Source organism: Ranitomeya variabilis, chromosome 3 (genome assembly GCF_051348905.1).
Source record: "Ranitomeya variabilis isolate aRanVar5 chromosome 3, aRanVar5.hap1, whole genome shotgun sequence".
Taxonomy (NCBI): Eukaryota; Metazoa; Chordata; class Amphibia; order Anura; family Dendrobatidae; genus Ranitomeya; species Ranitomeya variabilis.
The window spans coordinates 627,077,471-627,104,025 of record NC_135234.1 but is presented as its reverse complement, the minus strand read 5'-3'; the positions used below and the strand labels follow the sequence as shown (position 1 = coordinate 627,104,025).

At 40.4% G+C, this 26,555-nt stretch overlaps 1 protein-coding gene across 3 annotated transcripts in view; it reads right to left on the bottom strand.

Annotated features, from left to right (window-relative positions):
• The window catches only part of WNT10B (Wnt family member 10B), a 71,554-nt gene that overhangs the window by 33,715 nt on the left and 11,284 nt on the right, over positions 1 to 26,555 (bottom strand). For all 3 annotated transcript variants that reach the window (XM_077297472.1, XM_077297474.1, XM_077297473.1), the window contains exon 2: positions 19,407 to 19,567. In XM_077297472.1, the coding sequence (XP_077153587.1) occupies positions 19,407 to 19,489 (83 nt within the window). In that variant the 5' untranslated portion in view covers positions 19,490 to 19,567. The remainder of the gene's footprint in view (positions 1 to 19,406; positions 19,568 to 26,555) is intronic.

Here is a 26,555-nt window from a genome sequence, read left to right as displayed (position 1 = left end):
CAGTGGACTGAGTCTGGTGTGGAAAGGCGTGTGCAGGAAATGGGCTACAGGTGCCGCATTCCCCAGGTAAAGCCACTTTTGAACCATAAACAGCGGCAGAAGCGCCTGACCTGGGCTACAGAGAAGCAGCACTGGACTGTAGCTAAGTGGTCCCAAGTACTTTTTTCTGATGAAAGCAAATTTTGCATGTCATTCGGAAATCAAGGTGCCAGAGTCTGGAGGAAGACTGGGGAGAAGGAAATGCCAAAATGCCTGAAGTCCAGTGTCAAGTACCCACAGTCAGTGATGGTGTGGGGTGCCATGTCAGCTGCTGGTGTTGGTCCACTGTGTTTCATCAAGGGCAGGGTCAATGCAGCTAGCTATCAGGAGATTTTGGAGCACTTCATGCTTCCATCAGCTGAAATGCTTTATGGAGATGAAGATTTCATTTTTCAGCATGACCTGGCACCTGCTCACAGTGCCAAAACCACTGGTAAATGGTTTACTGACCATGGTATTACTGTGCTCAATTGGCCAGCCAACTCTCCTGACCTGAACCCCATAGAGAATCTGTGGGATATTGTGAAGAGAAAGTTGAGAGACGCAAGACCCAACACTCTGGATGAGCTTAAGGCCGCTATTGAAGCATCCTGGGCCTCCATAACATCTCAGCAGTGTCACAGGCTGATTGCCTCCATGCCACGCCGCATTGAAGCAGTCATTTCTGCCAAAGGATTCCCGACAAAGTATTGAGTGCATAACTGAACATTATTATTTGATGGTTTTTTTGTTTGTTATTAAAAAACACTTTTATTTGATTGGACGGGTGAAATATGCTAATTTATTGAGACAGGTTTTTTGGGTTATCAGGAGTTGTAGGCCAAAATCATCAGTATTAAAACAATAAAAGACCTGACAAATTTCAGTTGGTGGATAATGAATCTATAATATATGAAAGTTTAATTGTAATCATTACATTATGGTAAATAATGAAATTTAACACTATATGCTAATTTTTTGAGAAGGACCTGTATGTTGTTGATCCTGCCTCCCTCATAGACTGCACAGCTCTCATGTTCTCAAAATAGTCTTCAGCGACCTCCAGTTTAATCATGTGCAGTGTTTTTAAACTGGAAGAGACAATCACAAAAGGGCTTTAATAAGTTTTTTTTTTTACAAAAATTCCTTATGGATTTGGATTATTTACTTGCTGTCTTTTAATAGGAACCCTGATAGATTTTCCTCTAATAGAAGTAATCAATCACATGGGTTCACAGTCCATTGCAAGGCTGAGCACTGATAAATATGCTATAACCAGTGGTGCATCGCTAATGGTGGCAGGTGTTGTGAATTCTGTTCTTGGGCTCCCTCCGGTGGTTGTTGGTGGTAGTGCAGTTGTCTCTGGGTTGTAATCCAGGGCAGGTGTTTCTGCTGATTGCAGCTCTACTAGGTATGTGCAGGATCCATTAGTCCTTGCCAGTTGTCCATTGTTCTTGGAGGGATTGCATCTCTGTCTGGCTCCTCATGCCCTGCTGTCAATTCAGCTAAGATAAGTGTCTGGTTTTTTGTCTCTGCAGCACACATGCAGTGTGCTTTACAATTCAGTGCAATTCATTGTGTTTTTGTCCAGCTTAGACTTTGTTTGGATTTTTCAGTCATGCTGGATTCTCAGGAGATGCAGATACACTTTCTATGTCTTTAGTTAGATGTAGAATATTTGTATTATCTGCTGTGGATATTTTTAGGATTTTAATACTGACCGCTTAGAATTCTGTCCTATCCTTTTCTATTTAGCTAGAAGTGCCTCTTTTGCTAAATCTTGTTTTCTGCCTGCGTGTGTCTTTCCTCTTATACTCACAGTCAATATTTGTGGGGGGCTGCCTATCCTTTGGGGTTCTGCTCTGAGGCAAGATAGAAATCCCATTTCCATCTATAGGGGTATTTAGTCCTCCGGCTGTGTTGAGGTGTCTAGGACGTGTTAGGTACACCCCACGGCTACTTCTAGTTGCGGTGTCAGTTTAGGGTTTGTGGTCAGTACAGGTACCACCTACTCCAGAGAAAGTCTCATGCGGCTCCAAGGTCACCGTGTCATAACAGGCAGGCCACAGGGCCAATATGAGGGCTGAATGTGGGGTGGGAGATCCAGTGAAGGCACAGGGACCCCCCTCCCCACCTAGCTTCACACTTTCGGCTATATCCGCATCCTGGTTTCAAAGCAGCAATTGTGATGACATCACTACATGACGCCCGCTGTGAGCAGTTTCAGAACACACGAAGAGACCGAAGCAACGGGGGACTGGGGAGAGGTGAGCAGTTTGCTTTTTTTGTTTAAAGCAATTAGTACATTGTACTCATTGGGGCAATCATGTTTCATGGTGGCAATTCTACAGTTTGAAGGGCTTTGAGGGGGCCATTATATTGTTTGTAGGGCTATGTGGGACACCATTAAACTGCTTGGAGAGCAGTGTATGGGGATCATTATACTGTGTGGAGGGCTGTGAGGGGCATTATATAATGTGGGAGCCATTATACTGTGTGGAGGCCATTATATAGTGTGGAGGGCTGTGCGAGTACCATCATGCTATGTAGAGGGCTGTGTAGGTGTGTTCGTACTGTGTGGAGGGTTGTCTGAAAGGGTATGTAGGCTATTATACTGTATGGTGGGATGTGTGGGAGCAATCATATTGTATGGAGGGCGGTGTCAGGGCCATCATATTGTGTATGGGCATCAGTGGGAGCTATCATACTGTTTTGGGGGCATCATCCTGTGTGGGGGTCATTGAGGGGACATCATACTTTGCGAAGGGTACTGTGGGGTTATCATACTGTGCATGTGGAGGCTACAGTAGAAGAATTCACTGTGGGGGTATTATACTATGTTTGGGGGGGCACTTTTATTGGAATCACTCTTAGTGGGGGCCATGACAGGGGTATCTTAGGACATGGAAACACTAAGGGGCTAAAATTGGAGCAAAAATACTTTATAAGGGCTGCAAATAAGTGAGAAACTCTTCTGTGACCCTGCCAAATATTTTAATTTTACTTTTTTTGCATACAGAAAGTTTATCAAAAAATTACGTAATATTATAAGGGGTTTCCCAGTACTTTGGTATTGATGACCTTCCTCAAGATGGGTAATCAATATTAGATCATTGGGGATCCAACACCATTTTTGTGAACTGTATATTCCCTTTATATGTGTCATTGCCCTTTCACTGAGTCTATAGAAGAAACTTATGTGATTAGACATACACCTATAATTTTCGAAAGAATATTTCCTACCTTGGCAATCAGTTACATGTAATTTTTGATGTGATTAAAATATTAATTCAGATTTGAGTTTTAACAGATGCACAAGAAACCATTACGTGCAGGATAGAACCTGTCAAATGCATTGGCAATAAATAAAAATAAAAATGAAAGCCCTGGAGAAAATTACATTCCACTGAATGTTCTTTTCCATTTCTCTAGGCACTTGTTTTATTTGCTACTGTCTGGCCCCACTCATATGCACGTAAAGAGAGGTGTGAAGGTCATTGGCATTGTATGAGATGGTTTAAATTCTGTTTAGAAACCAAATGTTTAGGGGAAGAGGTAGCAACAGGTGCAACCAACATTCACACAGACATGGCTGTAAAATGGTTAATACATGGTCTGCTCATCTTGCCCTGGGTGGGGACAGAAGAGTCGACCGCTGTCAGAAGCTCTGCGGGACGCTCCCTGCAGGGTGGGAATATATTTGTCTTCACTTTGGAACTAGGGATCAGCAATTTCTCTTGTGCTGTAGGAGGGGCAGGAAAACAGAACTCCGAGCCAAGGGACCAAATGACAGATCAAAACATGCCCATGCTGAAGGGAAAATAATTCATGTTTTATAACCATAGTAATAAAAGCAACTTTTCTCAAAATAGGAAGTGAAGATGTTATAAACCATACAAAGAGATACATAATGAATATGAATGTTAACAAATGCAGACAAAATGATTCATAACACAAAATGAAAGGTGATTATAAACCAATGTCTGTCTGAATACAACTCCATCAAAGGGTTTTATTTCAAGTGTTCTGTGGAAAAAAAATCTTCCGAAATCTAGTTGCTTTTAAATTGATGGATGACATAAGGGATGCTCTTTGCAAATGTAACTAAAGGACAAGCCATCATTGTTTAAGGGCTGTCCCACCAGCAGCTCGTAAATGATGTAGTTGCATTGTTACCCAAAAGTACCAGTTGGTTGGAGATAAAATGAGAATGAATGCAATGCTATGTTACATCGTGTCATCACATAACCTCTGTGAATATATATCTATAACAGGTAAGTGCATTTAGTATGGGTCATTTGATCCATTGCTACGTATTGACAAGCAAATGACCTCTTCAGAGAGGAAGAGGACTTGAACTCTAATGCTATATGTTGGAAGTAGCAATCATAAAAGTCAATATCAACTCTCTAAAGAGTCTTGTCACATGACTTAGGATAAAAGCCAAATCAGAATCTCAATTTACAGACACGGTGTTTCTGGTTGTTGCCCCTCATCATCGCAAAGCATAAGATCTGATTTAGCTGTATGAGAGGCTTCTGACTGCAATCTAAGGTTTAATACGTCTACTTTCTCCTCATAAAGCCAAATCAGATCTCATGCTTTGCGCTGGCGAGGGGCGACACCTCAAAACACAGTGTCTGTAAACTGAGATTCTGGTTTGGCTTTTATCCTAAGTCATGTGACAAGGCTCGTTAAAGGGTCGATATTGACTTTTAGGATTGCTATTTTCAATATGTGGCACTCGAGTTCAAGTCCTCTCTGAGGAGCAATTTGCATATTTAATTTTCCAGAGGAGCATTGCATAACTTATAAGCCTCCTCACACTGGCATGCCATGCATGTCGCTCTCCACAAGGAGTAATGTTACCCCTTAGATCCCATGTGTTGACCTTAACAGAGAACTAGTTTTGTGTTGATCTGAGTCTTTCTGTCAGTAAACATTATGATGAAAGATGGTGATGGTATCTATTAGCTTTAATTCATGACAGTTTCTCTATAGAAATAATGTTAATAATTTTAAGTAGCTCGTGACAAATGCCTCTAATGGTGTAGTCTGGGCACCACTACTCTGTCCCTTTAGGATTGGATACATTTGCCAAAGTAGACCACTTAAATTAGCTATTGAAGTGTTCTTCTAGTCCCCTCCTTCTATCAAGATGTAATACAAAACCAACCAGGTGTGCTCCTTCTAGTAAATGTCACATAAATGACATATCACTTTCAATAGTAGCAATTTACAAATCAAATATGGTATTTTATGGCGTATAAATTCCGGATATGTTGTGTATAGACTGGTGGACCAATCTCACTCTCTTTGTCAAAATAGGTATCAATGTGACCTCATAGTGACATTGGGTTTCCAAGTTCATGTGTAGAGTACACACAAGTAATATATGTTATTCTACTTATTAATAGGATGAGGCCACTCTAGGCATATGTGCATAGAGAATCAACGACTCTCTGAATGTGCTGCCTGGCAGACATATACAAGGTATGTCAAACAAGTGCCAGCACATGAGCCTTATCTGCAGATCTATGTGATACTTCTCCTCTGTTAAAACATGTTCTATGTAGATCTTAGCTTAAACAGAAGTTTGCACAATATTATTTTTGATTGCAGAGAAAATGCCATATAATTGTGTTTTTTTCACCCTCTGTGATACATGAGAACTACAAAATGTACCAAAAAGATGTTAGAGCAGTAAGAACATTGTCCCCAATTCATAAAGTCCAGCGCTAATCATACCGTTCTTGATGACGGGGCATGTCGGAGCGAAACCCGGTTGATACATTAAGAGGCGCATATCTCCTAATGGAACATGCGCCTCCATGCGCCACGTCAATACTCTTACTCCAGTCAGGAAATGTGGCGTAAGGCATATGCCACCCCATTTCAACTTGGCTCCACCTTTGTCGTGGGAGCTGTCAAAACTGGCAGAAAATGCCAAAACTCTGAAAAGTTTTGTGAAACTCTGAAACGTCCCAAAGTTTTTGCACAACATAAAGCATAAAACATAAAGCATTTTACTAATTTCTGGTGTAATCGCTTTGATGATTCGGGGCTTTACTATATTCACTGCAGTCCTTTTTCAAAAAATGTCAAATTGCATTTCAAGCCTGTGAGGAAAGCTGCATTAAGAAGTGTATTACTTATAGTATATATTAGTAAGTTCCATAAATCATGTCCTCAACACTTTTGTTAAAATAAAGATAAAGTGGCCAACCCCTTTAATAGCCATGCAATCAGTTTGGGCTTCCGTGACCATGCCCCATTTTTATTAAATCTGACGTGTGCCACTTTATGTGATAATAACCTTAGAATATTTCTATATATACCAGTGATTCTTGTATAGTGTTTTATTTTGTGATACATCAATATGTTTTATATGTATAGAAACATCAACATTTGCAAAATTAAAAAAAAAAACTAAACTGAATTTTTATTTCCTTAAAACAAAACCACATAAAATTGTTATTAAATAATATATACAGTATGTATACTTCATCTAGCCATCATTTCTGATTTTTGTATTATTTTTTTAGGATTTTAGAAGATATTTAGCAGCAATTTTTTATATTTTTCAGGAAATTTAGAAATCCTGTATTTTAGGGACAATTAGAAAATTGTTAAAGTGACCCCCCTATAAATAATGTACCCTTCAAAGTATTCAAACAAATATTAAGGAAGTTTGTTAAAATCTTCACAGTAATTAATGAAAAATTTTAAAAAATCCATTTAAATTCTTTTTGACTAAAATGTCTATTCACTCCCAGGTTTTTCATTTTCACAAGGAATATTAGTATAAAATGACCCCCAAAGTTTATTACGCAATTACTACCAAATGCATATGTTGTCGATAAACTGCTATTTGATCAAATGGCAGGGTTTTGCAAGGGAAGGAGCGCTTTTTGACTTTTGGAGGGCATATTTCACTGGAATAGATTGTGGATGCAAACCTGAGTTTGCAAAGTCACTAAGGTTCCAAAAACCGCAAAACAACATCCCTCAAGAAATTTGTCTAGGGTATAGTCAGCATTATGAACACACAAGTGTTTCATAGAATTTTATAATTTTGTTCCATGAAAATAAAAAACTACATTTTAACGCAGAAATTTTGTCTTAGCCCCAAACTTTTTTTTCTAAAGGGATAAAAGTAGGAAATGGACCCAATAGTTGGTATGCAATTTCTCCCCAGTGTGGCAATACCCTATGTCTGATCGTACAATACTGTTTAGTCACATAACGGTACTCGGTAGGGAAATGCCATTTGGCTCTGTTGAGCAGATTACGTGGAATAGTTACAGGCACCTTTTGCAGAGCCCCTAATATTCCAGGACAGCAGAGAAGAAACAACAGTGACCTCATTTTGGAATTTATACCTCTTTGGGAATTTATCTATGGTTGTATTGACTATTGTGGCATTACAGGTGTTTAACAGAATTAAGCATGCACTAGATGTTGCATAGTGAAAATTGCCATTTTAGTGCCCAATACACAGTGCCCACCTTATGTTCCTGGAGACCTGCACCTCATTAATTGTAAAGTAGGCTCTTGCCAATACATAGTATCATATATGTGGATGCTAACTACAGAATGGACAGTTTGCGTGATTCAGAAGGGAGGAGGTAGGGCATTTGGCTTTAGGAGCGAGAACTCTGCAAGATTGGATTTGGCAGCCATATTGCTTTTCCAGAGTCTGTGCACCACCAGCAAAGTGAAATCCCCTATATTTCCAATGAGACTTGACAGACCTGATTTAGGTTTTATTTTTTTTTTTACAGATTGTGGTTGCTGTTTCATCGCTATTATTTGGGGTATACCACGTATTCTGGTCCATTTTTATTTCATTCCTGGGAGTGAAAGTAAATAAAGAGCAATTTAGGAACCAATTTTATTTTTACATTTTTCACAGAGCAGTAAATTGATAAAATGGTGCTATTCATCGGGACACTAATATTACAGTGATACCAGATTTATGTAGGTTTTTTGTTTCACCTTGCTTGCGAAAAACTTTTTCAAATAATTATTTGGTCTTGCTTTGCCATACTCTGTGAATTGGAGCAATTTCTTGTTTACGGAAGATTTAAAATCTCAGCGATTTATTACAAACACCCCACAAAAAACTTTAGTTCTAGTCCAATTTTTATTTTTCTTACTTTATATTTGCTATAATTAATTTTTATTAAAATAAATATTATTATTATTATTTATTTATATAACACCATTGATTCCATGGTGCTGTACATGAGAAGGGGTTACATACAAATTACTGATAACACTTACAGTAAGCAAACTAACAATTACAGACTGATACAGAGGGGCGAGATATAAGTCGTTTTGTTTTTAAATATGTTTAATATTATATGCATTCATTTTACATTTTTTGCTCACATTTTTATTGGATATAACTGTTCATTAGTATTATTGGATATTATCAAGTGCTGACCTTGTGAACTTTGACATGGCACGAACACACTGTCATTTGTCGGTTTGGCGCCTTTATTTGAAACACACACAATAGTGCGAGAGACATCCACAAGTTATCCCTATCTTCATGTCTTTTGGTTATATTACCCATGGATCCCCACAGCAGCTATACAAAGGATTTATAAATACTTTTTAAATCATAAATCAGGTTAGTACAATCTGATTAAAAACTTTAATTGTATGTTGCATAAGACCCTATTGGCGTTATTTTCTCTTTAGTATTTTATATTCTGAGAATTATAATTTTTTTATTTTTTTTTCTAACAAACCTTTATAAGGGCTTTTTTTTGGGATGAGTTGACATTTTTATTGGCATAATTTTGGGTACATGATGCCATTTGCTTTTTATTTTGATGTTGGGAGGCAGAATGAACAAAAAACAGCACTTCAGGAATTGTTAGTGCGCTTTTATTTTTTTTGCCATTTGCTGTGTCGTAAAAGTGATAAGAACTTTATCCTTCAAGTTAGTATAATTACAGTGATACAAGATTCATAGTTTTTTTTATAATTTTGTTTTTCTCCTGTTGGTGAATTTCAGTGAGGGCTTGTTTTTTTTTTTTTCTAGAACAAGTCGTCAATTTTCATTTTGCGACCCTTTCCTATGCCTTTTTGAATATTTTATAACTCCCAGCAATTCTCATATTCTAAATCAAGGCTCTATGGAGGCCATATTATCAATTCTAGGACTTATCTTTATTTTTTTGGGATAAAGATAGTTCCTAATGACATTGGCTGTATGTTTGTGGTTGTTGACCTTCTACAGAATAATTTAGGAGCCAATCAGATGCTCACTGATTATGTTGTATGATGAATAAGAATCTGCCTGTATTCCCAAGCTTTGAGGACACCATTAATTTTGACCAAATCCTCAACTACATTTGCTGAAATGCATCCACACATTTTCAAGGAACCTCCAGTATGCTTCAATGTTGCCTGCAGACACTCATTATTGTGGTGTTTTTCAGCCCTATAGCAAATAAACTGCCCTTTGTTGCAGCCAAATTTGTGATTAATCAGTCCAGAGAACCTGTTTCCTTTCCAATGCTTTTGTGCATAGTTGAGTCACTTGACCTTACTTTAATGTCAAAGGTATAGTTTTTGGCTACAATTCTTCTTTCCGAACATCACTTCAGACTTGATTTCCCCTAACAGTATATGGCTGTAATTGGGTACCACTGGTTGCCAACAATTTTGACCTTGTGGCACTACTGGACATTTTCAAAGGGGAGTAAGCATGATGGGGTGGTTTGATCAGAGTTGTTACGCCAGAAAACATGAAAAGCATGAAAGCTTTGAAAATTTGCTTAATTTCTGCACAATGAGGTTAGGGGCATCAATTTTGAAGCTTTCAGCTTTTTACGCCAGTTTGAATCAGCTCCACCAAAATTGCTGGAGCTGATGAGGAGCTGCGGGAGGACATGTGCATGGCTGCATTCGCCCATCAAGTTCATCAAAAGTGCTAGCGTTTTGTATGGCAGAAAAGCTATTACAATTCTTGACTGGAGTAGCATTTTTTGCACGGTGACCGGAGGTGTACACCACTCAGAAGACGCTCAGAATTGATTAATTGGAATGTGACTCTTGGCAGACCATAGTGTCTATGGTACTCAATGTTACCGATTACTTGGTCTCCTCAACACTGAGAAATATAGCCAGACAGTTGTCCATCATGCAAATCAGGGAGGTGACTGCAGCAAGACAATGATCCCAAATATACAGCCAATATCATTAAGAATTATCTTCAGCCTAAAGAAGAACAATGAGTCCTGGAAGTGATCATTTGGCCCCAACACAGCCCTGATCTCAGCATCATTGAGTCTGTCTGGAAATACAAGAACAGATAGAAGGATTTGCACAAACCTACATCTATAAATCAGTGGTCACTTAGTTACATAGTTACATAGTTACATAGTTAGTAAGGCCGAAAAAAGACATTTGTCCATCCAGTTCAGCCTATATTCCATCATAATAAATCCCCAGATCTACGTCCTTCTACAGAACCTAATAATTGTATGATACAATATTGTTCTGCTCCAGGAAGACATCCAGGCCTCTCTTGAACCCCTCAACTGAGTTCGCCATCACCACCTCCTCAGGCAAGCAATTCCAGATTCTCACTGCCCTAACAGTAAAGAATCCTCTTCTATTTTGGTGGAAAAACCTTCTCTCCTCCAGACGCAAAGAATGCCCCCTTGTGCCCGTCACCTTCCTTGGTATAAACAGATCCTCAGTGAGATATTTGTATTGTCCCCTTATATACTTATACATGGTTATTAGATCGCCCCTCAGTCGTCTTTTTTCTAGACTAAATAATCCTAATTTCGCTAATCTATCTGGGTATTGTAGTTCTCCCATCCCCTTTATTAATTTTGTTGCCCTCCTTTGTACTCTCTGAGATGTTTGGAAGAACCGCACTGCTGAGTTCCCTCAAAAACTATGAGCAAGTGTACCTAGAAGAATTCCTACTTTGCAGCATTCTTTTCCATACTTTCTGAAACTTTTGTACAGTAATGTGTATATATATACATATGTACAGTATATATATATATATATATATATATATATACACACACTGCTCAAAAAAATAAAGGGAACACTAAAATCCCACATCCTAGATATCACTGAATGAAATGTTCCAGTTGTAAATCTTTATTCATTACATAGTGGAATGTGTTGAGAACAATAAAACCTAAAAATGATCAACGTAAATCACAACTAATAACTTGCGGAGGTCTGGAGTTGGAATGATGCTCAAAATCAAAGTGGAAAATGAAGTTACAGGCTGATCCAACTTCTGTGGAAATGCCTCAAGACAAGGAAATGATGCTCAGTAGTGTGTGTGGCCTCCACGTGCCTGTATGACCTCCCTACAATGCCTGGGCATGCTCATGATGAGGCGACAGATGGTCTCCTGATGGATCTTTTCCCAGACCTGGACTAAAGCATCTGCCAACACCTGGACAGTCTGTGGTGCAACGTGATGTTGGTGGATGATGCTAGACATGATGTCCCAGATGTGTTCAATCGGATTCAGGTCTGGGAAACGGGCAGGCCAGTCCATAGCTTCAATGCCTTCATCTTGCAGGAACTGCTGACACACTCCAGCCACATGAGGTCTGGCATTGTCCTGCATTAGGAGGAATCCAGGGCAAACTGCACCAGCATGGTCTCACAAGGGGTCTGAGGATCTCATCTCGGTACCTAATGGCAGTCAGGCTACCTCTGGTGAGCACATGGAGGGCTGTGTAGCCCTCCAAAGAAATGCCACCCAACATCTTTACTGACCCACTGCCAAACCAGTCATGCTGAAGGATGTTGCAGGCAGCAGATCGCTCTCAACAGCATCTCCGTACTCTGTCACGTCTGTCACATGTGCTCAGTGTGAACCTGCTTTCATCTGTGAAGAGCACAGGGCACCAGTGGAAAATTTGCCAATCCTGGTGTTCTGTGGCAAATGCCAAGCATCCTGCACGGTGTTGGGCTGTGAGCACAAACCCCCATCTGTGGACATCAGGCACTCAGACCATCCTCATAGAGTCGGTTTCTAACCATTTGTGCAGACATATACACATTTGTGGCCTGCTGGAGGTAATTTTGCAGGGCTCTGGCAGTGCTCCTCCTGTTCTTCCTTGCACAAAGGTTGAGATAGAGGTCCTGTTGCTGGGTTGTTGCCTTCTTATGGCCCCCTCCACGTCTCCTGGCGTACTAGCCTATCTCCTGGTAGCACCTCCAGTCTCTGATACTACGCTGACAGATACAGCAAACCTTATTGCCACAGCTCACATTGATGTGCAATCCTGGATGAGCTGCACTACCTGAGCCACTTATGTGGGTTGTAGAGTCCATCTCATGCTACCACGAGTATGAAAGCACAACCAACATTCAAAAGTGACCAAAACATCAGCCAGAAAGCATTGGCACTGAGATGTAGTCTGTGGTCCCCACCTGCAGAACCACTCCTTTATTGAGTGTGTCTTGATAATTGCCAATAATTTCCATCTGTTGTCTATTCCATTTGCACAACAGCATGTGAAATTGATTGTTAAACAGTAAAATGAATAAAATACACTGGCGCTAAGATAAAAGATGATAACCACACAAGTGCTGCCAGTATAATAGACAGATACTGTTATATATACACAGTGATTTGCTCAATATTCGATATAACTCCCCCTAGGGGATACTGTACCATACACAATTGAATATATCACAGAATGGTGTGATCAAGAAATACACTGACCTCAACCATGGTACTGTTATTAACTATTTATTAGAACAATTCTTTTTTTAAAACAAGATATACATGTAACTACAAGAAAGGGTCCTGGAACCACAAAGAAGGGACAACTCTGCCATAGGTCACTCCCTTATGAAAATCTGGCTAAACACTAGGTGTTTCTATAGTTGCCCCTGCTATATTGCACATATATAAAGATCATGAATATTAGCATGTAATCACATGTGAGGAAAAGAAAATTAATTTGCTCGTATGAGCACACCTTACTCTAGGTAGCTACACGCTAATCCTCTTAGTTTAATTAAATATTTCCCCCACATTGTAAAAATTAATCAATGCAACTATCTATTTAGTATGAGGCATACCTGTTTTTTAGCCACATGGGAGTGATCCTCGGCGTCCCTCTGCCCCGACGCGCGTTTCACACCGCTTCTTCAGGAGGCGTCTCCTGAAGAAGCGGTGTGAAACGCGCGTCGGGGCAGAGGGACGCCGAGGATCACTCCCATGTGGCTAAAAAACAGGTATGCCTCATACTAAATAGATAGTTGCATTGATTAATTTTTACAATGTGGGGGAAATATTTAATTAAACTAAGAGGATTAGCGTGTAGCTACCTAGAGTAAGGTGTGCTCATACGAGCAAATTAATTTTCTTTTCCTCACATGTGATTACATGCTAATATTCATGATCTTTATATATGTGCAATATAGCAGGGGCAACTATAGAAACACCTAGTGTTTAGCCAGATTTTCATAAGGGAGTGACCTATGGCAGAGTTGTCCCTTCTTTGTGGTTCCAGGACCCTTTCTTGTAGTTACATGTATATCTTGTTTTAAAAAAAGAATTGTTCTAATAAATAGTTAATAACAGTACCATGGTTGAGGTCAGTGTATTTCTTGATCACACCATTCTGTGATATAGACAGATACTGTGCCTGCTCTGTCACTAAAACAAAAACAATTGAATGACGTATAATACCGCGCTACAAGTGTCAAACCAGAACCTATAAACAATCCGTATGTGATAATAACACCACACTTGTCCGTCTGCAGAGGTTGTGAGTAGTTCCTACTGCGCAGTGTAATTAAGTTACAAACCCCACTCAATAGTAGAAATACATAAAATAGGAGAGGAAAGAAATATATTACTAAAATAAAACACACTGTACCAATCCCCTATATGACACCTGCCCACTGGTGCTATAGTAGCTGAAACACGCAATACTGGAATAACAATAAACAGTGCCTGTAGATTCGCTTACCTATCCACTACATGGGAGTGTGTGACAGGTACCGGTCTGCTGGATTCCTTGCAGGAAGGTAAATTGCAGGACCCTCAAAGGCACAATTGGCTGCAAATGGCGGTGCTCGCTTGTGGCTGGAGACGAACCTGGTTTGCATTCAAATCTGAGCGTGCGTGTACCGGCGTGTGTGGGAACAGGTACCGCTGGCGGGGATTGCTGACGGGGGCTTAGTGGAGCTACGTGCAGTGCCAGAGACGTCCCGGCCGGAGACGTCCCTGGATGCACAAGGAAGGATGGCCGGCGCTGACAAGCAGCGTGTGACGTCACTGGCCTATGGAGACTAGGTAGGGTCAATTCTAACCGACGCGTTTCAGAGTGAACCGCACTCCTTCATCAGGGTTACCGACCATTACCCAGTGCTCAGTATATAAAGGCTCCACATATGTCCCGCCCTAGATTTTAATTTGATTGTTAAACAGTGTTGCTTCCTAAGTGGAGAGTTTGATTTCACAGAAGTTTGATTTACTTGGAGTTATATTCTATTGTTTAAGTGTTCCTTTTATTTTTTTGAGCAGTGTACAGTATATGTATTTAGATTTGCATTTAGATATCTGTTTGCATTTAGATATCCCAATTAATGTGTATTAATCATTTATCGGATTTCTCAGGCTAATAAAGAAACAGAGATAATTTACATAAATAAACATAAAGCAATATGAGTAATTCAGATAGCTGCAGCAAGTTATCTTATATTATCATCATCATCATCATCACTGTCATTATTTAATTATACTCTGAGCAATGAAACAGTGAAACACCCTTTTTGCACCATATGTCCTCATTTTCACTTCTGCTTAAAGTAAGCTTAGCACTTAGTGTTGGAAGATAAATCCTCATTAACTCACTGAGGTCAAGGTGCATGACTTTCATAAATCCTACCATGACAGTGTTCCTGGAGTTCAGGTGCTTAAATGGTTCATTGCCGTAGGGTGCAGTGGTTAAACATTCAAAAAGGCAAATTCCATGAATCTATAGGATTTAGGTATTAGTGTTATCAATATAGAAGGAAGGGTCTAGTTGTAATTGACTATAGATATAATATTGTAATAAATAATAGATTTCTATCTCATTAAACTAAATCTAAACCCACATCATGTACCGTATATAAAATCCAATGTAACCTGCACATGGCATCCCTACACTCTCTCACACCTAACAATATCTGAAAACACAATTTTGTTCCTATGAGCTACTATGTATTGAAAACTATATTTCTTTGTTGTTTGCTTACTAAAATCAAAGGGCTATCATATTACATAGACAGTATGTATAGTCCTTAAAGGAGTTGCCCACTACTTGGACAAGCCATTCTCATTCCCCATGTTTTGCCTTGTTAAAATTATAAAGTTACTCACCTCCGATTCCCACACTGTCCCAGATGTGAGAGCTGCGGCTGGTATCTCACCTCCTGCTACTTACTGATATATCCAAACACGGAGACAGAGACTGATTGGAGCAGGGCTCGCCTCACGTAACAACCTCAGGTGAGCCACGGGAATGCGAGTGTCGATGCCACTGGAACGGTGCTAGCACCGGAGGTGGGTATAAGTTTTTTTTTTATTTAATATGGCTAAACATGTGCAATCAGAAGGGCTTGTCCAAGTTGACAACCCCTTTAATGATTATTAAACCCATTGCTAGGCATCGGGATTCTTCCTTTTAAAGTCCTGGAGCAGGATAATCCAGTGGTGTATCGCCTGTCCCTTCCACCGTGTCCATCTTGAAACCTGTTCAAATGTCCCGGTTTTCTGAGTCATCTCCTGAGACATCGAGTTTGTCCTCAGACGACTTTGAGGTGAACGCGATTGTCGGTACCAAGGTGGTACATAGCAAAAAATTTTATTTAGTGGACTTGAAGGGTCATGGGCCAGAGGATAGCACCTGGGAGCCGGTTGAGCATATTCGTGCCCCCCAGCTTATTGCAGCCTTCTAGCATGGCGAGGCTCGCAGGGGGCGCTAGGAAGGGGGTAATGTTAGGCGCTGGTATATTTCCTCTGCACAGCATGGATCTCAAGCCTTGTCTTCTCCTGCGGTCCCCCATTCAGTCTCAACTGCAGTGAATGCTGCTGAGCAGATGTTGGTCTCAGCGTCTTGCTCAGACTGGGGTTGTGCGCTTGGCTACTGCTGCCTCTCCAGGTTCAGCTATAGTAACTGGCAATACTCAGCGGCAAGCAGTCACTCCTGAGACTAAGTCCAGGTTTTGCTCTACTGAGCATGCTCGTGGGTTGACTTCTTGTTGGTGGTCCTCCGTCACATGCTCAGGTCCTGATCCGGCTCTGGATTGGCCAGTGAGCAAGGTCCTGTTAGATTGACAAAAACTATAAAAGGATCTTTGGCGTGCCTGTCGGTGCGCTAAGATCATTCATGTTTTGTGTGTGTGAGGAACCAAATGGTACTGTGGACTCGGTTGAATATGCTCACTGCAGGCCTAGTGCCTTTAGAATTCTGGCTCCTCCGGAGAGGAGATTGTGTGTACGGGTTCAGGGCTGGCGTTGAGCCTTTAGAATTCTGGCTTCTCCGGAGAGGAGTTTTGTGTATGCTTGCACTGTGTTGGATTCAACTACTGATTCCCTTGCCCCAGTGGGGCTTGCGTACACCTGTGACACTAACAGGGTACGTGGTTAGCGCCTTATTCACTCTGCGGCTGTGTGCCGATAAACACAACCCTGTTGCAGATTTTCTTTTCTGTCACTGTGTGCGATTGGCACAGCCATGTGCTTCTCCAATGAGTGACGATAGCTCAATGCAAGTCACTTTCACTCGCTGCTAGTCTCGCCATTGTACTCGAGCTGCAGGTTGCCATCTCTGCATGGTTGACCCCAGGTGGCGAACGCACTTTACTATCATATTTTATTTAGTGTGTTCCGCCAACCCTAACACCCATCTTCTTAACCATAGGTAGTCTAAAACTGCACATGATTCCCATTCTCTATAAGTACCAAATATTAGTACACAAGGCACTAGGGTCAGTTTGCCCTTCTCGGTCGAGAGGGTATAGTGGGTCTTCTGTGATGACATACACTTACAGTTTAGTGCATACTTCACCAGTTCAAGACTAGGCCATATTCCTCCCTTCCTGACCAAGTAATAAAAAAAATTCTAATTGTAAGAGGTCTAAAGTTTTTTGTTCAGATATTCAAATAACATTTGCTGCATCTTTTATTATATAAAATTGGCCTAATTTTTATGTTATTTTCATATTATGATGATTATTATTATTTATTTGTATAGCACCATTGATTCCATGGTGCTGTACATGAGAAGGGGTTACATCCAAAATACAGATATCACAGTCAACAAACTAGAATGACAGACTGGTACAGAGGGAAGATGAACCTGCCTTTGCGGGCTTACACTCTACAGGAATGTATTTCTTTATTTATTTTTTTACGCTATTTGACAAAATCTGGGTAGGGAATAGATTATGTGTATCTTTTTTTCACTTTTCTTTATGACCACTAAGAACCATTAAAAATTTTACATTTCGTTCCTCTTTCTGTAGCAATTATTTTTAAACATCAGGCACAAGTTTGGTTTATTTTTCAGTGGGAGCATAGCTAATAACAGTGTTTCGGACTTTTTGCCGCTTTTACATTTATTTCTTTTCTCCTGCTTTTATTTATTTATTAATTGATTTATTTCACACATTGTAAACAATTTTGGCCCCTCCTCCCAATTAGGTCATAAAATACCTTTTAGTACCTTTTCAATATTTATATATTAAGTTTTTCATATATATCTGATCTCCCATGTAAGAGGAGCTGGTATATTAGTCCCAGTAAGTTGGCAAATTCAGCCTCCAGGCTGCATATCAGAGCTGATCTGGGTTTACTAGAACCCAGCAGCTCCTGCTTCCTCCTAATACCCGGCAATTACATAATCAATGGGTCCGGAGAAGGAAGCACTGTTAGTCCTTTGTATATTTTATACACAGCAGTTGTTAAAGGGAATCTGTCTCCAGGCTTTTGCTACCTCATATGAGAGCAGCATAATGTAGAGAAGGAGACTAACTCCAGTGATGTATCACTTGTTTTACTGGGTGCACCAGTTGTGATAAAATCAAAGTTTTTAGATGTGGCAGAGCTCAGAAAGCTAACTCCACTCACATCCCTGATTAGCAGCTACACTGTATATTGACAGTAAACTGCTAATCAGTGCTGGGGGCATGGTTGGACCACGATGCACATGGGAGCCAGTCTGGCAGTGATAATCTCCTGCTAATAAAACACTAACAGCATGGAGCCTAATAAGTGACACATCGCTGAAAGCAGTGTCCCAGACCATACCTATTGCTGCCCTCAGATTACATAGCAAAAACCTGCTGCCAGATTTCCTTTCACTGTTGCGTATACATTGAGTGTAAAGACCATTTCTGTCTTCTCTTTGGGTAATCGGTCTGTATTTGACATCCGACTCCTTGCTCCTGCAGCTGCATGATCTGGTGCAGCTGCTATACTATGCAGTAATGTTTTAAAACATCATTACAGAGTAAAATGCAGACCATCCTGTCGTTTTTTTAAATCTATGCGAGGTCCACAGTTAGTTAGTTTTATGCCCGGAAATCTATAAATGTATATATTTTGCATTGGATTTATTTGTTCTTTAAAAGACATATAAATACATTATTAGAAATAAACATAAGACCTGAATGCAATTATTGGAGAAAAAGAGAAAGAAAATACACTATGTAGTTATAATCTACTTTTCTAGCAAGATGTTAGACTCATGCAAACACGGGGCTGCCTTGAATGCTTCATGAAATTTTGTAAAAATTTACATACCCCTCCTTTTTGTTTCTTTTTCCCTCTCTTCTCTCTTTTTGTCATTTCTTCTCTTATAGTTTCAGTAACTATGTGAATCAGTGATGTGACATTTAATGCTTTACCGTGTAAAATATTTTTATTCTAAGAAAAACTAAGTTTCTAAAATAAAATATTCAGACACTGAATAGAACAAGACACAAGATGAACATAAGGAAGATTTAGATTTGTTTTTTGGTAAATGTAAACCCTATGAAATAACAATTCTGGAGCATTTTTTCTCATCCATTGTGCTGTTCCTATGTTATTCCTCTTGGGTGTTACCAGTTTGGTGCATGTCCCTACACACCATTTATTGTCCAATCAGTGTTGGCAGAACCCGAGTAGAATCACACCCCTTTAACAGGGGAATGGCAACACCCAGTTGTCAGTTACAATAAAAGATGACCAGCAAAATGCATATTTCTAAGAAAAGAGTTTCAGAAAAGCTGACATTCTCTTTGAAGAGGTTCCCTAATTATATTTATTTTTTGGAAAAAATTGTAGAGATTTGACTTAATAAAATAATATTTCTCCAAAATAAAAATGAGAAACTTACCGGCTGCAGAGCCATATGGAGATGGTAAGAATCCAGGGCCAAGTCCCTGTGTGAATGTCCCAGGCCATCCTCTGACCTCTCATTGGACAGCTGTGTCAGACAGTGAGGCTCTTTCTTCATCTCCTGGCCCAGAGGCTCCCTCTTCTCCAGTCTTACTGAGCCTGTAAAAGACAGACCAGTGTTAGTATGGTAGTAATGTAACTTGTTTAGGTACTATATTACAAATTGCCAGTAAACAACAAAAGTACACAAAACTGGTACACAATTCTACTATAGCATGATAAACTGTACAGAAAATGCATTAGAATCATAGAATGTTAGAGTTGGAAGTGACCTCCAGGGTCATCGTGTCCAACCCCCTGCTCAATGCAGGATTCACTAAACCATCTTAGACAGATGTCTGTCCAGCCTCTGTTTGAAGACTTCCATTGAAGCAGAACTCACCACCTCTCGTGGCAGCCTGTTCCACTCATTGATCACCCTCACTGTCAAAAAGTTTTTTCTAATATTTAATCTGTATCTTCTCCTTTTCAGATTCATTTCAGCTGGTCAAAGAGGTTATCTCACGATTAGATTTTAATGGTATGATCAACTTAGCAGCTCACACTCATAAAGAAACAATTATGGCTTGATATATCTCGCTGTTCTCTACATATATTGACTTTTATGAAATTTGAAAATATTAATTTTAACACATTTACCTTGCTGAAAATTCAAGTACACACTGTAGGGATTACATCACTCTTGTAGGCATTAGGCCTTGGGTAGTGTTCACACAGGCAATGCAGTTTTGGTCTAAACACATGCAGTTTTTATTGCTTTCCACAGGTTGCACAGCACCAAAATAAACTCATAAACATAAATCTTTAACCTTGTCTAACTACACAGAACAGACCCTGGCTACTCGTACACAGCTGAGCAAGCTCCAAATTGGTCAAACAAAACAGCTAATGTCCACAGCAACCACTGATACATGTGGGTCTCTGCACACGGCCTGTGCAGATTCTTCTCAGAGAGGAATTCTGTCCTGTTTCTCTTTCCGGCTCCAAGACACATCCAGTCTGGTCAGCTTCCCTGAACTGACTGCCTATGGATGCTTTCACATTGCGTTTGTGAGTCCCATCAGGGCATACATCCGATAGTCTACTACATCAGTGTGTCCGCCTCCTGTAGGAGTGCACTCTCAAAAAATGGTGAACGTCAGAAAGCACTTTCACTCTGCCGCCACCATTACAGTCTATGGACCCTCTGGCACATACATCCGAACATCGTTTTGAGGGGGGTTTCAGACATATGCCCCAAATAAACCAATGAATGCATTCTGAAAGCACTCTATGGAACACAGCTAGCCTGGTTATATGCAGGGCTAGCCATGTGATTTAATCAGAGCCTGGAGGGCTAGGATTTTACCTGGCTTTGTGACAACACATAATACATTATTATGGATCAAAGGGAATCTCTCAGCAGGTTTTTGCTATGCAATCTGAGATGATGCAGGGGAAGAGTCTGTGATTCCAGTTATGCGTCACTTGCTGAGCAGTGTTTTTCTGTTTCAATGCAATCAGCAGGAAAGGACCAATGCAGGAAATGCTGCCCTCATGCTGCCTAGTCCAGCCTCTACACCACTGATTAGTACCACAGTTTCTGTCACTAGACAATATAAACAGAAAGCTGCTAATCAGTGGTGTGTGAGGGGTTATAAAGTGTTCAGCATTTCAGCTCTGCTTCATCTACAGCAGAGAAAGCTGTGATTCTATCACAACTGCTGCACCCAGTAAACTAAGTGATACATTGCTGGAATCAGGGTCTCTGTCCCTACATCATGCTGATTTCATATTACATATCAAAAACATTTAAATATATTTCTACTACTGACAAATCATTCTCCAAGATTAATACTTGTCTTAAGAATGCCACAAAATAATTCCACTTACAAAATGATATGGCTGTATCACAAACGTTGGAGAGATGTGGGTTCCTCCTCTTGGAAGACTTCTATGGGATCTTCTGAAAAAGCCAAGCTTGCTTGCTTGGCTAACTATCATAGAATGTAGACAGTCAAGCACAGTCACCCCTCTATTCATTTTCCAATGAGCAGCAGCCTCACCAGGCAAGAGAGAGGTTGTGATGCCTCAATTATAGAGATAGTTGCGGGTCCCAGAGGTAGAACCCACATTATCAGATATTTATATAATATACTGTGAATATGTAAAAAATATCTATTACCAGACATTTATTACTCCAATAACCTTCTATTACAATTGTTCCTTTAACGCCATGTTGATGTATTATATTCACGTACAGGGCTGAGGAAGGTTCTTGCTGTGTTATAGAGCGAAACTCCACCTGCAAATGCTGAGATCAGACATAATTCTGATTGATGCAGCTCAAGCACTGCCAACAACATTTTAGCTGTAAAGCATAAAAAAATATATAAATTAGGTAAAACCCTAAAAATGAAATCAACGAAATGATTCTGGAATTGCTGTTTCCATTGCACCCACCATTCTGTTTTTCAAGATATTAAACTGTAAATGAAATAGTGCTATACAGCATAGAAAGATTCCCTTTAAAATATAACAGTTAATGGTATAATAACATTATCAAAATAACTCTGAACAAAATCTCAGAAAAGCTCTAGGCCCACCCTAGACCTATAGGATGATCAGTATGACCCCAGCTATAACTCAAAAAGTACAAACACCCTGATCAAACAGGGACAGATGATTGGCCCACACTGGTGCCACCTCAATCCTATGTACCAAACCAGTAGGAGTAAAACTATTATAAAGTGTTATCTCACCCATTTGAGCTTTAAGGGTTGTTACATCCAAAAGGGGTTTCCTCGGTGGTCTTAACGAGTTGATCTAATCTATCTGCCCTGTTGTGCCTTCTGCATGTGCTCCCACCCTAACAAGTGTAGCTCTCATGATCTATACCCTAGAAAAAATCCCTTCCAACATGTTTCTTTTCTCAGTAATGAGATGTCATCATGGAAGTGTACTTGCTAAGAGGAAGATATAACATAAAAATCATTAGGTCTATAACGTTCACTATTCCATAGAGCAAAAGGGGCCTCAGTGCTTTTAAAGTGCATAGTCTCCAAAGAAAAAGGAATCCCACAATGGTGGGTATTCATTCAGGGGATGCAGAGTGCTGCCATCTCCTTATAGAAAAATTATCTTTAAAAAATGTCTATTATCAGACATTTATTACTCCAATAACCTATTACAATTGTTCCTTTACCCCCAGGTAAAGTGACATAAAAATTCAACTTGACCCTTAAAGAGGTATTCTTAAGTTGTCTCTTGAACAGTTTAAAGCAATGCATTCTCCTCAGTTTCCTTACGTACTGATTTCTGGCATGACAGGCTCTCCTCCTTGTGTGACAGCTCTGCTATATAATAGAACTGTAGCATTAGTAGAACTAAAATGCTTAGCAAAAGTTCTGCTGTAACACTTTAAGGTATCTATAGTTTGTTCTGGAGTGAATGAACTGTTATTACTATATCCACATATAGAGATAGTGGGGCATTTGAACTAACCACACAGATCTGGACAAAAAGAATAGAAAGCCAAGATCACCAGACCTGCTCTGAAAGCTGGGGGCTGGTGATTTATAACTGCATATCCTCAGAAAATGCGAGAGATTGGGGGGAGGGAGATGAGCTGCTAACTGTTGTGTAGAAATGAATGGGCTAGGAGAACTGACTGGGATGTTAAGAGTTAACTCCTCTCCTGTAATGTAAATCCTGTGGGCTGTTGGCCAGGGTCTGGAGGTTAAGCTCTATGGAGATTAGCTATACACTCTGAAAGATGAAAGCTTTCTTTGCAGTAGAATGGCAGCAGATAGAAAAAGCAAGTCAATTGAAAACTTGCTTAACTTCATGTCTCTAGCTTATTAAAGCACATTTAAGAACTTGACGATACCCTTTAACTAAAAACCTACCAAAAAAAGCTATTTTCACAAAAGTATATATAAAAAAAGTTATGGATCTTGGAAGATAGGGAAGAAATAAACTCGGATTGAGTTTAAGAACACGTATTATGTTCGAAACGCATTTGGTATTCTTTATGCACCTTCCATATTCCAACTACACCTAACCGGTGTGTCACAGCAATGGCAATATTTTTAAATTGATCAAATAAAGATATTTTTAATTTTTCCCTCTGGAGCTGGATCTTTACTTCCGCTTGTGCACATTAGTTTATATTGTTGTGTTTATCCCATGACCTGTATATAAACTCCTGCTGAAGATATCAACATAGATCAGGAGATGAAGGTCTTTACCATTTTATATGCAGAAAAATAATCTTGTTTGAGATATTGTGGATTATGTAATCTCTGCGATGCACAACTAATAAGCGCCTCCTTTCACTGATTACATAAAATGTCAATGTTACCTACTATACCCAAAATATAGTCAGAGATTCTATGTCACAAATGGGCAAACTTTATGATGGACCAATAAAAAAGGAATGAAAAAAGTATTTTAGTATATTGTAGATTCAACTGTAAAAAAATTTTTCGTTTTCCTGATGTTAAGAAATCAGATTTGATACTTGGTTTGTTTTTCAAAAAAAATATAGCAAAATAAGGAGCAAAAAATAGAAAAGCGGAAAACCATTCTGACTTCCCATGGTAAAAAGTTAGCTCAGCTTGTAAGGATTAGCACGTATGATTTAGACAAGCTATGATTTTTAAACTTACACACTGAATGATGAAAAATAACGTACAAGGAAGTTTTCTGAGGATTTAAGAGATTTCTATTTATTTTCCAAGTCCCCTGATGAATGCATGTTTAACCTTTTAAAACTGCTGGCTGGACACTTTTGATACCTGGAGCTGTATATCTGCTAGCCCTTTGCATTTCTAAACATGACTAAGCAAGCGGATGAATTCTAATGCAGAAAAAATATGTATGCTGCGAATATCAGCTTACATTTTGCTTATAACACAACAAATACTGCCCAGATACAAGACATTTTTCACATTTTTTACAAAATATTCTGATATATTCATCAAAGGAATACAGAATGTTGACGCTGGAAGTTTTAACCTGATCTATCATTCGGATTACAACAATTGGAATAACCATTTGAAAGTCAATGAGAATAACCATCTGCAGAACAAATTCAGCCTATCCAATATATTTATATACCAATCCTTTAATTGCAGCAACCTCACAGAATATTGCATGCAATGAAAGACAACGTTATATTGGCAATTGTGGGGCAATCACCACCGAATGTTAAAATGTGGCTTTATTGCGGCTCCATTACACAGATTGTGAAGACAAATATTGGCTGACAGCCGTTTCGCTGAGAGTCATGCTTCCTCTGAGCTTCAGGGAGATAAAGCTGCAGCTTCTCACTTAGTGTTTCAGCGAAACCAAGTGAGTGGGAAGGGATAAGGAGCAGAAGAGGAGACATCGGTTTTAGTTAATGTTTCATTTCAGGGTCATCTTCTATGTTGGTTCCTTCTTACCTCTGTGGTTTCTCTAATAAAATCTACGTATCCATGATTACTATTTGCTTAAAGATAGTGGAGTCTTATCACATTTCTCTTGTTCCAATGTAATGGCAGACTCAGTCAAAGGAGTCTGGGATGATATCTTTAGCTGCATGGAGACATACATAGTAGTTTGAGAGCTGCCAGGAGGGATTTGATAGGTGAGGAACAGAGATGATCAAACATTTAGAATTTTAAATTTCATATGTTTGGAAATGTTTTCTCAAATATTTGATACACAGTGAATACATTTGCAATGAAGTTCCCCAAAATGATTTATGTAACACTCTGAGGTCTCCTAGGACTGTATTCAACACCTTTAAATCTCATTAACACAAACACAGCCTTAGTGTCACGCTCGCGCCCAGACTGGTAGGCGCGGGCGTGCGGGGGTGTGGCCCCACTGGACCACAGACCAAACGTCCCTGGAAGGGGCTTAACTAAGTAGCTTCCAAGGTGTTCGCTGGAGCCTCTGATGGTGAGGTCAGACTTGTGCAATAGGAAGCTACTGGGTACCACTCCAGGGTGGTGTCTGGCTGTGGCTGCTGATCCCACCGGGGAACGGAACATAAAAAGGCAAGCGGGCACAGCTGGCACTCTGGCAGACAGGCGGGCATGGCTGGGACACAGGCAGGCAGACGGGTACAACAGAGACACTGGCAGGCAGGCGGTCACGGCTGGCTCTCTGGTAGGCAGGTACACTGGAAGTAGCGGTAGGGACCGGTCTGCAGGCAGGTATGTAGAACAGGTAAGAACCTGTTCAGACACGAGGACTTAAGAATAGGTAGATAAAGACCGCAAGAGCGGATGCAGAGCGAAAGCACAGGAGCTAAAGCCAAGAACAGAAACGCAGGAGGCGGAGCCAAGAGCAGGAGGCGAAGCCAAGAGCAGAAACGCAGGAGGCGGAGTCAAGAGTTGGAGGCGGAGCCAAGTGCAGAAACGCAGGAGGCGGAGCCAAGAGCGGGAGAAGTAGAACCGCAAGGAGCGGAGCCAGGTAGAACCGCAAGGAGCGGAGCAAGGTAGAACCACAAGAAGCGGAGCCACAGAGCGAGAGCTGAGCGGAGCCACAGAGCAGGGCCACAGAGTGCAGAGCAAAGTCAGAGTACAGAGCAAAGTGCAGAGCAAAGCTACAGAGAGCAGAGCTGAGAGCAAAGCCACAGAGTGCAGAGCTGAGTGCAGAGCAAAGTCAGAGTGCAGAGCAAGACTCAGAGTGCACAGCCGAGAGCAAAACCACAGAGTGCAGAGCAAGGTCACAGAATGCAGAGCAAGGAGCAAAGCAAGGTTGCAGAGAGCGGAGCCGAAAGCAGAGTAAAGCAAGACACAGAGGACGCACTGCAGAGAAAGGAAACCAAGGCAGGGATATAAACGGACACAGGAACGGGACTAGACTAAGACAGAGTCAGGAACAAGACAAGGCACAGAGACATGGACACAACTCAGGGTACGACGCCCCTCTGGATGGCGGACATAGGCCAGGGTACGAAGCCCCGCTTGGTGGCTACACAGAAAACAGACCAGGGTACAACGCCCCTCTGGGTGGCAGACATGGAAGTAAGCGAAACAGGGCTTGGCACCTCAGCAGCTAAGAACTGACTGAGGGAGTAAGTTGCACAGGCCCCCACCAATGGGTGGGGATG